Genomic DNA, 19,194 nt, shown 5'->3' on the forward strand with positions numbered 1-19,194 from the left:
GAACTCTGGCAAAATTCATTCTGTTATATTGGACAAGACTAATGGTCGAGAACTGAAAAATGTAATCACTACATGGGTTTGTGGAACATTACACTTATCCTACCGCTTCTCTAATGGTTTATGATAGAATCAAAGAATCCCTACAGTGCAGAAAGCGACCATTCAGCCCATCAAGCCTGCACCAACAACAATCCCACCCAGGCCCTATCCCCATAACTCTACATATTTACCCTACTAATCTCACTGACACTAAGGGGCAACTTAGCATGGCCAATCAGTCTCACCCACATATTTTCAGACTGTCAGAGGAAACAGGAGCACCCAAAGGAGAGCCATGCAGATGCGGGGAGAATGTGCAAACTCTACAAAGACAGTCACCCAAAGCCAGAATTGAACCTGGGTCCCTGACGCTGTGAGGCAGCAGTGCTCACCACCAGGCCACCCAATGATTTAAGATATTTTTTAAAGCATTTTTATGCTTGTTTACTTCCTCATTTTTGTTTACTCACAAAAGAATTTACTGAAATTATGTTTAGCAACAGCATAATTGCTACGTAAGAAAATACTTGCCCAATATGTCAACAATAATTACTCGGAGTATGAATACCTGCTCTGACACATTGGGTTAATTAATGCTCCAGCTCTATATAAAGATAGGCTGTGGACTCTATCTTTTATCGCAAGCCTGTTTACCACACAGTAAACAGTCACAATGAAGGCAATGTACTTTTGTCTTACGGTTGTGCTTGAACTCGGCGTTCTTGCCTTTCCTTCAACTGCGGTTCCATTGTCTTCAGTGAAGGATGATACTGGAGCTCCTGTGGTATGTAAAGAACTCAAGCATTTGAATATGAAGCATATCTAACGCTATTCTTTCTTTTAGATATGTAAGAGTAGTAAATAATTATAACTAACCTGGATACATCTTTCTTCGTTCTATGTTTCTTTTGAATGTTTTGATTAACATTATTGATAATAATATCCTATGAAGTACTAAGCCAAGGGAAACTAAGTTCAGCCAAACTGCATCTACTTTATTCTATAGAAGTGGAGGACTATCCACAGCTGCACAAAGTACCAAATGTTCCTGTGGCTCTTCCGAAATTCTAGTTTTCCAGTCTTGATTCATAAAATCATAGTCATGATGTCATTACGGCACACAGAAGGCTAATCAGCCCATCAAGTCTATGCTAGTTCTCTTTAGAGCAACCCAAACAGTCTCAGAAAAACATACAAACTAGAAGCAGGAGTAGGCCCTTTGAGCCTGTTCCGCCATTCATTATGATCATAGCTGATCATCAAATTCAATATCTTAATTTCCCCTTTCCCCCAATATCCCTTGAATCCTTTAGCCCCAAGAGCTTCTTGAAATCAGACAACATTTTGGCCTCAACTACTTTTTGTGGTATTGAATTCCATACATTTATCACCCTCTAGGTGAAGAAATTTCTCCTCACCTCAGTTCTAAAAGGTTTACCGCTTCTCCTCAAACTATGACCCCTAGTTCTGGCTTCCCTACCATCGTGAACATTCTTTCTGAATCTACTCCGGTAGTGCATTTCAAATTCATTTTGTTCATTAGTATCAATAGCTTAGATGTGGGTACAGCACTCAGTTCACAGCATCACCCAAGGTCTCTGGATGACTAGTCCAGTGAGAATACCACTCAGCCATTGCCCATTGTGAAAGACTGTACAGCAGATATTCTAACTTCATAACTTCATAACATCAATTCACAATATTCTGGTACAGGTCTTCCAGTTTAGAATCTCCTGATGTGACCTTTGTTAGGTGAACATTTTCTCAGTATCTGTCTTCAAGTAAAACAATACTTTATAAAGTCTTAAACAAATTAAAAGAAAGGACCTTCATTTATATGTACCTTCCATGATTTTAGGACACCCAAACTGCAGACAATGAAGTACTTTTGAAGCATAGCCACTGATACAATATAGCAAATGGCAGCAGTTAATTTGTGCAATCAATGTCACATAACCAGTAATTAGATAAATGTTAAGAATATTTTAATGATGTTGGCTGAGAGATACATTTTGTAAGAAGTTTAACAACACCAGGATAAATTCTCCTTCAGTGTACCTGAACAGACACCGGAGTGTGGCAACTAGGGGATTTTCACAGTAACTTCATTGCAGTGTGAATGTGAGCCTACTTGTGACACCAATAAATAAACTAAAATATTTTCAAAGTCTAAACTCTGTATGGCATTAATATCTGCAAAGTATAGATGTACAATTTCACCCCCAGATGTTCATGTAACCTCAAAAGAACCCCTTTCTTAGTTCGACCTCCAATGTCTTTGGTACTTACGTGGACCATGGCAACTGGATCCCACTTCAAGGCCTGCACTTTACAGGGGAGCCAACCCACCCCACATATAAGAAGTGGCAGGTTGGGCTAAATTGGTGGATAGTGGGACTGGCACCCATCACTGAAGAGGAAGTCCCGCCCTTAAAAGCTACCAGTCAATCTCATAAGTTCATAAAATATGGGATCAGAATTAGACCATTTGGCCCATCGGGTCTGCTCTGCCATTCAATCATGGCTGATATGCTCCTCATCCCCATTTTCCTGCCTTCTCCCCATAACCCCTCAACACATTACCAATTAAAAATCTGTCTAACTCCTCCTTAAATTTACTCAATGTCCCAGCATCCACCTCACTTTGGGGTAGTGATTTCCACAGATTCACAACCCTTTGGGAGAAGTAGTCTCTCCTAAACTCTGTTTTAAATTTGTTACCCCTTATCCTAAGAATATGATCTCTTGTCCTAGAATGCCCCGCAAGAGGAAGCATCCGCTCCACATCTACTTTATCCATACCATTTTTCATCTTGTATACCTCAATTTGATCTTCCCTCATTCTTCTAAATTCCAGAGAGTATAGGCCTAAATTGTTCAATCTCTCTTCATACGACAAACCCTCATCTCTGGAATCAATTGAGTGAACCTCCTCTGAACTGCCTCCAATACCATGAAATCTTTCCTCAAATAAGGGGACCAAAACTGTGCACAATACTCTAGGTGTGGCCTCACCAATGCCTTGTACAGTTGCAATAATACTCCCTTACCTTTATATCCTATTCCTTTAGCTATAAATGCCAACATTCCATTTGCTTTCTTTATTATTTGCTGTACCTGCATGCTAATTTTCTGTGACTCATGAACGAGGACATCCAGATCCCTCTGCACCGGAGCACCCAAAGTCTCTCCCCAATTAGATAATAAGTTGCCATCCCATTTTTCTGACCAAATTGTATGACCTCACACTTATCCGCGTTAAACTCCATCTGCCACATTTTGGCCCACTCTCCTAACCTATCTATATCCATTTGAACAAAGAACAAAGAAAATTACAGCACAGGAACAGGCCCTTCAGCCCTCCAAACCTGCAACAACCATACTGCCCGACTGAACTAAAACCCCCTACCCTTCCAGGGACCATATCCCTCCATTCCCATCCTATTCATGTATTTGTCAAGATGCCCCTTAAAAGTCACTATCGTATCTGCTTCCACTACCTCCCCCAGCAGTGAGTTCCAGGCACCTACCACCCTCTGTGTAAAAAACGTACCTCGTACATCTCCTTTAAACCTTGCCCCTCGCATCTTAAACTTATCCCCCCTAGTAATTGACGCTTCAACCATGGGAAAAAGTTTCTGACTATCCATTCTGTCCATGCCCGTCATAATCTTGTAGACTTCTATCAGGTTGCGCTTCAACCTCCGTCATTCCAGTGAGAACAAACCAAGTTTCTCCAAACTCTCCTCATAGCTAATGCCCTCCATACCAGGCAACATTCAGGTAAATCTTTTCTGTACCCTCTCCAAAGCCTCCACATCCTTCTGGTAGTGTGGTGACCAGAATTAGACACCATATTCCAAGTGTGGCCTAACTAAAGTTCAATAAAACTGCAACATGACTTGCCCATTTTTAAACTCAATGCCCCAGCCAATGGGAGCAAGCATGCCATATGCCTTCTTGACTACCTTCTCCACCTGCGTTGCCACTTTCAGTGACCTGTGTACGTGTACACCCAGATCCCTCTTTCTATCAATACTCTGAAGGGTTCTGCCATTTACTGTGTATTTCCTATCCATATTAAACCTTCCAAAATGCATTACCTCACATTTGTCCGGATTAAACTCCATCTGCCATCTCTCCACCCAAGCCTCCAACCGATCTATATCCTGCTGTATCATCTGATGGTCCTCATCGCTATCTACAAATCCACCAACCTGTGTCATCCACAAACTTACGAATCAAACCAGTTACATTTTCCTCCAAATCATTTATATATATTACAAACAGCAAAGGTCCCAACATTGATCCCTGAGGAACACCACTTGTCACATCCTTCCACTCAGAAACGCACCCTTTCACTGTCTTCTCTGACCGAGCCAGTTCTGTATCCAACTTACCAGCTCACCTCTGATCCCATGCGACTTCATCTTCTGCACCAGTCTGCCATGAAGGACCTTGTCAAAGGCCTTACTGAAGTCCATGTAGACAACATCCATTCCCCTACCCTCATCAATCATCTTCGTCACTCCCTCGAAAAACTTGATCAAGTTAGTTAGACACGACCTCCCCTTCACAAAACCATGTTGCCGCTCGCTAATACATTCACTTATTTCCAAGTGGGAGTAAATCCTGTCTCGACGAATCCTCTCCAATAATTTCCCTACCATTGACGTAAGGCTCACCGGCCTGTAATTACCTGGATTATCCTTGCTACCCTTCTTACTCAAAGGAACAACATTGGCTATTCTCCAATCCTCTGGGACCTCCCCTGTTGCCCGTGAGGATACAAAGATTTCTCTCAAGGCCCCAGCAATTTCCTCCCTTGCCTCTCTCAGTATCCTGGGGTATATCCCATCAGGTCCTGGGGACTTGTCTACCTTAATGTTTCTCAAGAACCCCAATACCTCCTCCTTACTGATCTCAACATGACTCAAGCTATCTACACACCCTTTCCCAGACTCATCATTCACCAAGTCCTTCTCTTTGCTGAATACTGACACAAAGTAATTATTTAATATTTCTCCCATTTCCTCTGGCTCCACGCATAGATTCCCTCTCCTGTCCTTGAGTGGGCCAACGCTCTCCCTGGCTACCCTCTTACTCTTCATATATGTATATATTTGTAAGGTGCTTGTTTCCTCATTGCAACTTACTGTCCTGCCTATTTTTGTGCCATCTGCAAATTTGGAAACAGAGCCTTCTATCCCTGTATCCAAGTCGTTAATGTAGACTGTAAGTAACTGGGGCCCAAGGACCGAACTGTGTGGCACCCCACTAATTACTTCTTGCCATCCAGAAGAAAACCCATTTATCCCGACTCTCTGTCTTCTGTCCATCAGGTTTATTTGGTAGCAAATACCATTAGCTTTTGGAGCGCTGCTCCTTCATCAGATGGAGTGGAAATCTGCTCTCAAACAGGGCACAGAGACACAAAATCAAGTTACAGAATACTGATTAGAATGCAAATCTCTACAGCCAACCAGTTATTAAAGATACAGACAATGTGAGTGGAGGAGGGAGCATTAAGCACAGGTTAAAGAGATGTGTATTGTCCCCAGACAGGACAGCCAGCAAGTCCAGGAGGCAAGCTGTGGGGGTTACTGATAGTGTGACATAAAGCCAACATCTTGGTTTAGGCCATCCTCATGTGTGTGGAACTTGGCTATCAGTTTCTGCTCAGCGACCTTGCGCTGTCGTGTGTTGTGAAGGCCGCCTTGGAGAACGCTTACCCAAAGATCAGAAGCCGAATGCCCGTGACCGCTGAAGTGCTCCCCACAGGAAGAGAAGTCTTGACTTGACCAGGCAAGACCTATCCAAGCTAACAAATTACCCCTAATCCCACGTGATCTAACCTTATGTATTACTCTTTTGTGCTGCACCTTATCAAACACCTTCTGGAAGTCCAGATATACTACATCTACAGGATCCCCATTATCCACTTTGCTCGTTACATTTTCAAAGAACTCTAACAAATTAGTCAAAGATGATTTGCCCTTCATAAAACCATGCTGACTCTGATGGATAGCGTTTTGACTTTCCTAATGTCCTGATATTGCTTCCTTGATAATTGATTCTACCACTTTCTGAACAGCAGATGTTAAACTAATTGGTCTGTAATTTCCCACATTTTGCCTCCCTCCCTTTTTGAATAAGGGCATTAAATTAGGATTTTTCCAATCTATGGAATCTTTCCGGTGTCCAGGGAATTTTGCAATATTGTAACCAATGGATCCACTATCTCTGCTACCACTTCCTTTAATACCCTAGGATGTAGGCCATCAGGCCTGGAGACTTACCTGCCCTCAATCCCAATATTTTGCTGAGTACCTTTACCCTATCGATGTTGATTGTTCTAAGTTTTACCCCCTCTATTACTTCTGACTTGCCCATTCCAATAGGAATGGTACTCGTGTCCTCCACCCTGAAAACTGATTTAGAATCTCTGCCATTTCAGTTTTCCCCAATATTATCTCACCAGTTTCATCTTCCAAGGGACCAACATTCACCCCAGCAACTCTCTTCCCTTTTATATACATATAGAAGTTTTGCGATCCTTTTTGATCTTTTGCACTCGTTTCGTTTGTAATTTACCTTAGCTCTTTTTATCACTTTTTTAGTATCCCTTTGTTTATGTTTGAAAGTTTCCCAATCTTCCAGCCTGCCACTGGCCTTTGCAATATGATAAACTTTAGTTTCTGTCTTTTTATTATCCTTGACCTCCTTATTTAGCCATGGATGTTTTTTAGACCCCCCCCCCCCGCACCTCCCCCCCCCCCCCCACACCCACCACACTCCCCCCCCCCGCCCTTCCCGCCCCCCAATTGGTTGAAGAAATTAAAGCTTGGACTTCGAGGACAGAGAAAGCTCCCTTAGTCTAGGGAGCCAGGGAGGGAGAAAGGCTGCGGGGAGTGGGGGTGGGCAGGCAAGTCCCTGAATGTCATCCTGCCCCTTTCCTTCCCAGAGAGAAAATGTGATCAATTATAAAGAGAGGAAAGGGCAACAGTGCAATGCCGAAATAAGGGAGAGATAATCAGAACGTAGCAGGAAGGGTCAGAGAATATAAACTGAAGAGATAAGGCAAGAAGTTGCAAAAATAATCAAAGACAGAATCAAATCCACTGATCTGAGTGCACACAGCTGTGGCAACAAGGTAAATGAATTGACGGCACAATTAGATGTAATCAGACATGACCAAATAACCATGATGCTGACATGCTGCAAAGTGACCCAGGCTGGGAACTGGATCTTCAAACATGTTTGACATTTAGGAATGCGAGTCAAAAATGAAAAGGAAGTTGGACAGTGATGTTAATAAAGGAAGGGACCCGACCATTAGCGAGAGAGGATCTTCCATTGGCAAATCAGTTTGGGTGGAGCTAAGAACAGCAGGGGGCAGCAAACATGGGTAGCAGATGCTTATTGGGCATCAAATGTTAGTGGTGATGTAGGGCATGGTATAATTCAGAACATTAGCGATGCACCTGACAAAGATAACACAGTAAGAAGTCTCACAACACCAGGTTAAAGTCCAACAGGATTATTTGGTAGCACAAGCCACAAGCTTTCGGAGCGCTGCTCCTTCATCAGGTGAGTGGGAGTTCTGTTCACAAACAGGGCATATAAAGACACAAAATAATGGTTGGAATGCGAGTCTTTACAGGTAATCAAGTCTTAAAGGTACAGACAATGTGAGTGGAGAGAGGGTCAAGCACAGGTTAAAGAGATGTGTATTGTCTCCAGACAGGACAGTTTGTGAGATTTTGCAAGCCCAGGCAAGTCGTGGGGGTTACAGATAGTGTGACATGAACCCAAGATCCTGGTTGAGGCCGTCCTCATGTGTGCGGAACTTGGCTATCAGTCTCTGCTTAGCGATTCTGCGTTGTCGTGTGTCGTGAAGGCTGCCTTGGAGAATGCTGACCGGAGGAACAGAGGCCGAATGCCCGTGACCGCTGAAGTGTTCCTCAACAGGAAGTGAACACTCTTGCCTGGTGATTGTCGAGCGGTGTTCATTCATCCGTTGTCGTTGCGTCTGCATGTTCTCCCCAATGTACCATGCCTCGGGACATCCTTTCCTGCAGCGTATCAGGTCGACAATGCTGGCCGAGTTGCAAGCGTATGTACCGTGTACCTGGTGGATGGTGTTCTCACATGAGATGATGGCATCTGTGTCGATGATCCGGCACGTCTTGCAGAGGTTGCTGTGGCAGGGTTGTGTGGTGTCGTGGTCACTGTTCTCCTGAAGGCTGGGTAGTTTGCTGCAGACAATGGTCTGTTTGAGGTTGTGCAGTTGTTTGAAGGCAAGAAGTGGGGGTGTGGGGATGGCCTTGGTGAGATGTTCATCTTCATCAATGACATGTTGAAGGCTTCGGAGAAGATGTCATGGCTTCTCAGCTCCGGGGGAGTACTGGACGACGAAGGGTACTCTGTCCGCCTTGTCCCGTATTTGTCCTCTGAGGAGGTCGGTGCAGTTTTTCACTGTGGCGCGTCGGAACTGTCGATCGATGAGTCGAGCGCCATATCCTGTTATGAGGGCATCTTTCAGCGTCTGGAGGTGTCTGTTGCGATCCTCCTCATCCGAGCAGTTCCTGTGTATACGGAGGGCTTGTCCGTAGGGGTTGGCTTATTTAACATGTTTAAGGTGGAAGCTGGAAAAGTGGAGCATCATGAGGTTATCCGTGGGCTTGCGGTACAGTGAGGTGCTGAGGTGACCATCCTTGATGGAGATGCATGTGTCCAAGAATGCAACCGATTCCAGAGAGTAGTCCATGGTGAGTCTGATGGTGAGATAGAGTCCTTTAAGGAAGCAGGGTGTGAGGAGCTGTAGTCGAGGTAGCTGTGGGAATCATTGAGTTTGAAATGAATATTGGTGGTCTGTCCGTCACTGGAAATGAAGACAGATAGGTCAAGGAAGAGAAGTGAAGTGTTGGAGATGGATCATGTGGAGGTGAAAGAGGGATACAAACTGGAGGCAAATTTGATTATTTTTCCAGGTCCAGACAACACCATGAAGCGACATCGATACAGTCTTCGATAAAATGGAAAATATGTTGTGGGAGTGGGCCTAAATAAAACTGGAACAGGGAGTGTCCAACAGAACCCACAAATAGACAAGCGTAACTGGGACCCATGAGAGTACCCTTAGCCACACCTTATGTTTGCAGGAAGTGAGACAAGTTCAAGGAGAAATTATTTAGCGACACAAGTCCAACCAGGTAGAGGAGAGTGGCGGTGAGAAAAGAACAAAGAACATAGAAAATTACAGCACGGGTAAAGGCCCTTTGGCCCTCCAAAACTGCACCAACCATGCTGCCCGACTAAAACCCCCTACTCCTCTGGGGACCATATCCCTCTATTCCAATCCTATTCATGTATTTGTCAAGATGCTCCTTAAAATGGAGATTGTTTGGGCCTCTGCTCCAAGAAGAAGCAGAGAGCCCTGAGACCCTCCTGGTGGGGGATGGAGGTGTAGAGAGATTGGATCTCCATAGTGAAGAGGAGGCACTGAGGGCCAGGCAACTGGAAATTGTTGATATGACATACAGCTTCAGATGATTCATGTTTGTCGGTGGGAAAAGACTGGACAAAAGGAAATAGGATTGAATCACAATAGGAAGAAACGTGTTCCATGGGGCAGGAACAAGCTGTACAATGGATTTACCAGACAACTCTGTGGATTTTGGGAAGGAGGTGGAAGTGGGCTGTGCAGGTTTGGGGGGACAATGGGAGCCCCCAGCAAGTTAAAGATGGAAAATAAAAAGATTGTGAATAAGTTATTTCCTTTAAGGAAAGGTGGTAATAGCTGTTTAGCCTTAACTGACAACCCGTTAACAATTCCAGTCTCAAAAGCCCCACTTTTTAAAGTCATGTGTTTCGTGATTCTTATCATTGGGTTGTTACGTATGAATAATAAAGAATACATCATTCTTTTTCATTTAAAACAGAACTTCAGCTCCTAATGACAATAAAAGAAAGATAATAAAATGGTATCAAAAGAAAATGAACCTTTTTCTTGGATTTAGGTAACACAGAAAACTTATCACCTTAAAATAGCCGGAAGCCCAATCAATGGATCAATGGAGTTAAATGGCAGACTTCGATGTGGAGTGACTGATGTAGAAGATTTCAGTATTCTACCAGAGGGAAAGTTTAGAAAAAATGCTCTCACCTACAGGTATACATTTTTGTTATGTACTGTGATGTGACATGTCTGTTCATTGATCAATCTGATGAGTATCAGTTTCCGTTGCAAGTGCATCAGGCACAAATGACACAGTTTGCCATTGTTGAGGTACAAACCTTACTCTGTGTCCCATCTGCTTCGTGTACTGAGCTGGACACAGTATGTGACACTAAGCATCGACACACGAGGCTTGGCCAGGCCTGTTATGATCCAGACGGTAATGATAAAAGAGGCTAATGCCTCAGTGTGACCAGAGACGATGAACAGTGTTGCAGTTGCTCAGCATTATTGATTAATGGGCGGAGTTCTCCGGCCGTTCGCGCCCCACCACCGCTTCCAGTGAGGGTGGAGAATTTGGCGCTCAGCCAAATCTCTGTTCACTGGAGCAGGATGGGAGAATCTGGCCTATTTTTAAACAGTGCCCCGATCTCAGGTTGATATTGAGGACCCTCTTCATGACCCTCCCATTCATAAACCCCCCCTTCATGACCCCCCCGCATGCCCCAGCCCCGCTCAGGCTATACTCCCTCAGGACTATATTTCTCTTCATCCATTTGAAACTCTTCCAGGCAGTCTGCTTGGTAAGTGTGGTGGAAAAAGCTTTTACAAAGTCAAATATCACGTGGTTAATTCCTATGCCTTTTGAGGGACATTCATTTGTTAAAACTGCACCTGATCTCCAAGCTGAGAGTGACAAAAACACTCGAAATGTCCAGAGCTATCGTGGTATTTGTTATACTCACCGGACAAACCATTTGTTTTTCTGTTTCTGGGTGAGGAAAAAATCAGAGAGTACATACCCATTGAGATCAGTTGCAGCTTAGATGCTGAAGAGTTAGCCATCTTATCCTTGCCCCTCATCCTTTAACATACAGGCCCAAGATCCTTCTATCAGAACATCTCCATCAAGATCATAATTTTTGAGTGAGGCTGTGACAGAAATATGCAGATTCACAAACTTTCAAAATCCTTTGTCCAACAAGGACAGTTCTGCCCATGGCCGTCAGAGTGACCATTGCCTTGAGATTTTTTTCCATTATTCTTTCTGAACAATGGCTGGAGAATTCTGTCGAGCTTTAATTTCATAACTGACTCCTGCAGTTGACTGTTACATTACTTACCCAGGCACAAATTCACTGGGGCCGATTTTACCAAATCGGCTCTAAGTGCCGGGTGCGGTCGTAAATCAGACCCGCGCCCGGCAGCCGCGCTCCAGCGCCCCCATGCACCTTTTTCGGCGTGGGTCCAGTGGGCGGGGCCCAGCGCATTTGCATCTGTCAGAGCGCCAACCTGCGCATGCGCAGCTCAGAGCCGACAGCACTCAGCGCGCCCGAGCATGAAGGTCAAAGGCAGTGCTGACAGCACTGCTGCCTGCGCTGCCTTTGACTTTCCCTTGTGGCGGGGGGGGTGGGATGTGTCACATCCCACCCCCCCATACCCCCCCTCCCCAGTGAAGAGACGTCATCCTACCCATCAGGACCCCCGGAGCAAGGCCAGGATCCAGGATCGCAAGATGCTTTCGACGGACACCAGCGATCAAGGTAGGTCGGGGGCCCGGGGTCCGATCCCGGTTGGGGGGGGGTGGGGGGTGCTGGCGGGGCCTGCGTCCCAGGGTGGTCCAATCGGGGGGGGGGGGGGCGGTGGGCTGCCGGGGTGGTTCGCGGGGGCGGTCCGCGAAGGGTGGTCGGGGGCGATTCGGCGGTTCAGTTGCTGAGTTGAAGCCCTATCGGACTTAAATTCAGCAACACGGTAAATGAGTGGACACCAATCAGATCGGAGCCTCGTAAAGTGGGAATCCTTGGGTAAGTTGGGCGCGGGCTTCATTATGCCGATTTAAATGCATGCAAATACATTTAAATCAGCCCGCTGGCCGATTCGGGCGTGCGGCAGATCAGCGCCTGGATCGGCCGTTGGTAAAGGCGCGATTGGCCTTGGGTCGGGCCTGGACCGCGTTTTAGGCCCGACGCCCAACTTTACCACGAATTCGCGCCCGAAAACGGGGGCGAAATTTTGGTAAAATCGGGCCCACTGATTTCCCCATGCAAACCAGCATTTGCAACAATGACACGTTTGGTAAATGGACAAATCATCTCTACATTTGCCAATTACATTGAACAGCAAAAGCACTTCAACACTACCTTCAAATCCATCAATACCAGTAAATACATTCTCCACAACAACAACCCTTAGTCCACCCACCCCATCCAAAATGAGCTCTCTCGATACAGAGTTCCCAGTTAATTAATCACATGTACGAGTAGGAATGGAGACTATTAGGGAGCCAGTGGGAATTTTACAGCAACCCAGGAGCTTTCATTATCATTTTCTGATGCTAACCACAAATGATCAGAATTGTTGAATTCAAAGTCACAATGAGTGACTGAGGATTTATGAGGACTGTAATCTCCAGGTTGTAAGTGAAAGATGAAGTCACCATCATCCCAGATGACCATAGGCTGCTGGAGAGCTGATTGGTTGTGATTTAACCGGAAGATCACCACACCTCATATGAGGGGCAAGGTTGAGAAGATGGGGCCTTCATGAATAACATCAGCTAGTACGGGAATTGAACCTGCGCTGTTGGCATCACTCTACATCATAAACCAGTTGTCCAGTCCACTGAGATAGCCAATGTTGTAAGCAGCAGCAGAACGACTGGGTTACCAGACCCCTCAAGGAGACTTTGTCTGAGTTTAGGACCTTGCCCACAAGGGCCTGCTGTAGAAAGCCCTGGTCTACATGGTGTTGGGCAGCTCAATCAGACAGTTATACAACACTGCACAAATGCAGAATCATTTCATACAGAGGTGCCCCAAACATTTCATGCTGCTGGGACACATTCAAATGAATTGAAAATGTTCTGCTGAATTCAATTTGCAGGCAGGCCCTTGGCTGTCTAAATCCATGGGTTCAGCAGTTGAAGAAGATCAGGAACTGGTTCTCCTCTCAGAATTCATTTCATTCCAACTCAGTGATTCACATAATCTCTCCCCGGAAACTGGCCATCTGAACTCCGCTGTTTGGATGCCAATGTTTGTCACTGTGGAAGTGACTGGAGCAGATGGCATGAGCTGTTTTCTGAAGGGCAAACATTGATCTCAGAAACACCTGCACACAATCAGCATAATTATCCTTCAACCTTTTAAGGATGAGGGTGGCACAGCGGTTGCTGCCTCACAACTCCAGGGTGACTATCTGGCCGGAATCTTGCTGCCTCGCCCACCACGGGAATCAGAAAGGCCGAGGAGTGGACCATGGAAAGGTCAGTTGACCTTGGGTGGGATTTTACTGTTTCGGGACGAGCGAGGCCATAAAACCCGCCCTCTGTGTGGAGCTTGCATATTCTCCTGGTGTCTATGTGGGTTTCCGCTGGGTCTTCCAGTTTCCTCCCACAGTCCAAAGATGTGCACGTTAGGTGGATTGGCCATGGTAAATTGCCCTTCAGTGTAGCTAGCTGTTTGTGTGCCCTGTGATGGGCTGGCGTCCTGTCCTGGGTGTACCGTGCCTAATGCCCAGTGTCTGTCAGGATAGGCTCTGGCTCTCTGCAACCCTGAATTGGAGTAAGTGGTTCAGTGAAAGTGAAGACGTTTTTACAGATAGTGATGTAATGGACTTTGTCTCCACAGGGTGCAGAAATATACACAGGACTTGCCGAATAATGTTGTGGATGATACTTTGAAAAAGGCTTTTAAAGTTTGGGCTGATGTTACTCCATTGACATTTACACAGACAACATTTCCTGCAGACATTGAAATTAAATTTGATTTTGGAGGTATGTTCAAACAATAAAATCAGCTGACTGCAAATACTGGAAATTCGACATAAGAACAGAAAATTCTGGAAATACTTGCGGACCAATTTGCATCTGCAAATAAATGAGCAGGTTGTGATATTTCAGGTGCATGTAGTATAATAATAGATGTTTATTTCATTGGATTCAGAATCTGGAGACTGAGACTAACAATCTGGAAACGTCAGTTTAAATTCTGCTTTCGCAACTAGTGAATTTACATTCAATTCTTTAAATAGATGTGGGCCAAGATTCTCCAATCTCAGTTGTGCCCCCCACCACTTGCCCCCCAACTGTTCCAAGCGAAAACAGAGAATTTGGTGCTCAGCCAAAACTCCATTCGCTGCAGCGGAGAACCGGAGAATCCCAGCAGCTGCAGAGGTCAGAGAATTCCAGCTGTGGAGTTTTAAATAGCATCAGTAATGGTGACCCAATAGTAACTACAGAGCTCTTTGGTTCACTAACAAGCTTGTGTGAAATGTATCTGTTATCCGATACTTGGTCTGGACAGTATACGACTCCTAATCCCCAACTATCATGGTTGACTCTGAACTCTTGAATTGAATTCAAGGTGATAGCTCACCACTACCTCTCAAGGACGATGAATGCTGCCGTTACTAAAGAGGTCCACATCCCGAGAATGAAGAATAAAACAAAAAAAACCTGTTAATAGACTAAAGGCAAAAGAGGAAACACAAGGCTTCAGCCCAATGAATAATATACACCTGAAATGCAAACATTGCCTTATTACAGCTGCTGATTGCTCAACTGTATTATTCCAGCATTCTTATATTTTAATTCCTGTCCAAACAAGGACCTATGATTTTCATCCTGAGCTGCAAGTCAATCGTTACTGACATATGTATTCAATTGTTTTTGATAGATCATGGTGATTCAGGTGCTTTTGATGGACCAGGTGGAACTCTGGCCCATGCCTTTGGACCTGGACCAGGTATTGGTGGTGATGCTCATTTCGATGATGATGAAAATTGGACAACAAGTCAAAGTGGTAAGTGTTTTCAACATTAATGAAAACTCTATAAACTAAATAGCTTGAGTCCTTACTGATGGAAAACAAGTAAATTTGAGGCAGCAGAGGGGCAGGTTGTTTGCCACAGGCATGCATTTGTAATATTAGATGAAATGATAACCATAGTGGACAATGGATGTATTACTTTTAACTTGGAGTTACTCTGGCAACAATCGCCCTGACGTGCAAAAAGAATTAAGGTTGCAAGACCTGGAAATGTGCTGTGTACATTTTCATTTTGGCAATTAATATATTTGTACCAAATTTCTATGTTCTCCATCTGAAGACATGTTTAAAATAAAACCTTCGTCAAAATAGAAGAGAGCAGTTTTATACAAGACAGATTCTATCTGAGTGGTTACCTCTGTGTCAAACAGCATCTGGTGTGCTTTCGGAACCCTACTTTAGCACAGCGGTCTCTGCTGCATTGGCTGCAGGAGAGGCTGAGTTTGAGGATGGACAATTGCTGGCCACTCTCTGGACTCTCTTCTCAGCCAGCTGATTTTTTAGTTTCTGCGAGCGCATATCAATGCCCTTCCAAAGTTCTGATGTGGAGATGCTGGCGTTGGACTGGGGTAAACACAGTAAGAAGTCTCACAACACCAGGTTAAAGTCCAACAGGTTTATTTGGTAGCAAAAGCCACTAGCTTTCGGAGCGCTGCTCCATCGTCAGGTAAGTGGGAGTTCTGTTCACAAACAGGGCATATAAAGACACAAACTCAATTTACAAAATAATGGTTGGAATGCGAGCCTTTACAGGTAATCAAGTCTTAAAGGTACAGACAATGTGAGTGGAGAGAGGGTTAAGCACAGGTTAAAAAGATGTGTATTGTCTCCAGCCAGGAGTTAGTGAGATTTTGCAAGCCCAGGCAAGTCGTGGGGGACCAAATTCGCACCTCAATAGGCCAACATCTTCATGCACAGGTCCGAACAAGACTTCTTCACCGCACAGGGCCTTTAACCGATGCTATACACTAGATACATCAATGACATTTTCTTCATTTGGGTTCATGGTGAACAATCATTGAAACAACTATATGATAACATCAACAAGTTCCATCCCACCATCAGACTCACCATGGACTACTCTCCAGAATCGGTTGCATTCTTGGACACACGCATCTCCATCAAGGACGGTCATCTCTGCACTTCACTGTCCACAAGCCCACAGATAACCTCACGATGCTCCACTTCTCCAGCTTCCACCCGAAACACGTTAAATAAGCCATCCCCTACGGACAAGCCCTCCGTATACACAGGATCTGCTCAGATGAGGAGGATCGCAACTGCCACCTCCAAACGCTGAAATATGCCCTCATAAGAACAGGATATGGCGCTCGACTCATCGATTGACAGTTGCAATGCGCCACAGCAAAAAATTGCACCGACCCCTTCAGACGACAAACACAGGACACGGCGGACAGAGTACCCTTCGTCATCCAGTACTTCCCCAGAGCGGAGAAGCTACGACATCTTCTCCGGAGCCTTCAACATGTCATTGATGAAGACGAACATCTCACCAAGGCCATCCCCACACCCCCACTTCTTGCCTTCAAACAACCGCACAACCTCAAACAGACCATTGTCCGCAGCAAACTACCCAGCCTTCAGGAGAACAGTAACCACAACATCACATAACCCTGCCACAGCAACGTCTGCAAGACGTGCCGGATCATCGACATGGATGCCATCATCTCACGTGAGAACACCATCCACCAGGTACATACACTTGCAACTCGGCCAACGTTGTCTACCTGATACGTTGCAGGAAAGGGTGTCCCGAGGCATGGTACATTGGGGAGACCATGCAGACGCTGCGACAATGGATGAATGAACACCGCTCGACAATCACCAGGCAAGACTGTTCTCTTCCTGTTGGGGAACACTTCAGCAGTCACGGGCATTTGGCCTCTGATCTTCGGGTAAGCGTTCTCCAAGGAGGCCTTCACGACACACGACAGCACAGAGTCGCTGAGCAGAGACTGATAGCCAAGTTCCACACACATGAGGACGGCCTCCACCGTAATCTTGGGTTCATGTCACACTATCTGTAACCCCCACGACTTGCCTGGGCTTGCAAAATCTCACAAACTGTCCTGTCTGGAGACAATACGCATCTCTTTAACCTGTGCTTGACCCTCTCTCCACTCACATTGTCTGTACCTTTAAGACTTGATTACCTGTAAAGACTCGCATTCCGACCATTATTTTGTAAATTGAGTTTGTGTCTTTATATGCCCTGTTTGTGAACAGAACTCCCACTCACCTGACGATGGAGCAACGCTCCAAAAGCTAGTGGCTTTTGCTACCAAATAAACCTGTTGGACTTTAACCTGGTGTTGTGAGACTTCATACTTCCAAAGTTAGCCATCAAAGGTCACAGCTGTTGGCAAGTCTCCCAGTTGTCAGTGTCAATGTCCACTCCCTTCATATTTCACTTGCTAGTTTCATTGTAGACATCTAGTAGGTGATGAATCTGTGGCCAGTTCATGATACAGAAGCTCTTTGTGCATCTTGTAGGTGGTAAACAATATTGCTCTTGTGCATTGGTGATGGACAGAGTGAAGGTTTAAGATGGTGAATGGGATGCCAATCAAGTAGGTTGACTTTTGTCTGGATGCCACTTGTTTTGGGAGCTTCATTCAGCCAGGCAAGTGAAGAATATTCTATCATATGCCTGATATATTTCTCTTAAATGGTGGAATTGCTCTGGGAAATCAGGAAGTGAGCCAATCATCAGAGAATGCCCAAACTCAATTGTGAAACTTCAAATTTGTAGCGAAGGTCATATTTGACTAACTTGATGGAATTCTTTGAGAACATTACATGTGCAGTGGACAATGGGGAACCTGTGGATGTGGTGTATCTGGATTTCCAGAAGGCATTTGACAAGGTGCCGCACCAAAGACTGCTACATAAGATAAAGGTGCACGGTGTTGCGGGTAATGTATTGGCATGGATAGAGGATTGGTTAGCTAACAGAAAGCAAAGAGTGGGGGTTTTTCTGGTTGGTGATCAGTGACTAGTGGTGTGCCTCAGGGATCAGTGCTGGGACCGCAATTGTTTACGATTTACATAGATGATTTGGAGTTGGGGGCCAAGGGTAGTGTGTCAAAATTCACAGATGACACTAAGATGAGTGGCAGAGCAAAATGTGCAGAGGATGTTGAAAATCTGCAAAGGGATATAGATAGTCTAAGTGAGTGGGTGAGGGTCTGGCGGATGGAGTACAATGTTGGTAAATGTGAGGTCATCCATGTTAGTAGGAATAACAGCAAAATGGACTATTATTTAACTGGTAAAAAATTGCAGCATGCTGCTGTGCGGAGCGACCTGGGTGTCCTTGTGCAAGAATCTCAAGGAGTTGGTTTGCAGGTTCAGCAGGTAATTAAGAAGGCAAATGGAATTTTGTCCTTCATTACTAGAGGGATGGAGTTTAAAAACAGCGAGATTATGTTGCAGCTGTATAAGGTGCATGTGAGGCCATACCTGGAGTACTGTGTACAGTTTTGGTCTCCTTACTTGAGAAAGGATATACTGGCACTGGAGGAGGTGCAGAGGAGATTCACTAGGTTGATTCCAGAGTTGAGAGGGTTGGCTTATGAGGAGAGACTGAGTAGACTGGGGTTATACTCATTGGAATTCAGAAGAATTAGGGGAGATCTTATAGAAACATATAAGATTATGAAGGGAATAGATAAGATAGAAGCAGGGAAGTTGTTTCCACTGGTAGGTGAAACTAGAACTGGGGGGCATAGGCTCAAAATAAGGGGAAGCAGATTTAGGACTGAGTTGAGGAGGAACGTCTTCACACAAAGGGTTGTGAATCTGTGGAATTCTCTGCCTAGTGAAGCAGTTGAGGCTATCTCATTGAATGTTTTTAAGGCAAGGATAGATAAATTTTTGAACAGTAAAGGAATTAAGGGTTATGGTGAGGGGCGGGTAAGTGGAGCTGAGTTCACAGAAAGATCAGCCATGATCTCATTGAATGGCGGAGCAGGCTCGAAGCGCCAGATGGCCTACTCCTGTTCCCCGTTCTTATGTTTTTATGAACCTTAGGAATGTGAACTGACAACAAAATATCCAAACATATTGCGGTGTATAAAAATAATTTGACTGGGTTCCACCAAATGGAGACACTGAATTTCCCTG

The 19,194-nt window shown here is 45.0% G+C and overlaps 1 protein-coding gene across 1 annotated transcript in view; it reads left to right on the top strand.

The window, feature by feature from the left end:
• The first annotated feature begins 676 nt into the window (after nucleotides 1-676).
• Nucleotides 677-19,194, top strand: part of LOC144499446 (stromelysin-1-like) — a 68,904-nt gene continuing 50,386 nt past the window's right edge. The window contains exons 1-4 of the mRNA XM_078221432.1: nucleotides 677-823; nucleotides 10,062-10,213; nucleotides 13,849-13,994; nucleotides 14,896-15,021. Of these exons, the coding sequence (XP_078077558.1) occupies nucleotides 713-823; nucleotides 10,062-10,213; nucleotides 13,849-13,994; nucleotides 14,896-15,021 (535 nt within the window). The 5' untranslated portion in view covers nucleotides 677-712. The remainder of the gene's footprint in view (nucleotides 824-10,061; nucleotides 10,214-13,848; nucleotides 13,995-14,895; nucleotides 15,022-19,194) is intronic.

The sequence above is a fragment of the Mustelus asterias genome, chromosome 10 (genome assembly GCF_964213995.1).
Source record: "Mustelus asterias chromosome 10, sMusAst1.hap1.1, whole genome shotgun sequence".
Taxonomy (NCBI): domain Eukaryota; kingdom Metazoa; phylum Chordata; class Chondrichthyes; order Carcharhiniformes; family Triakidae; genus Mustelus; species Mustelus asterias.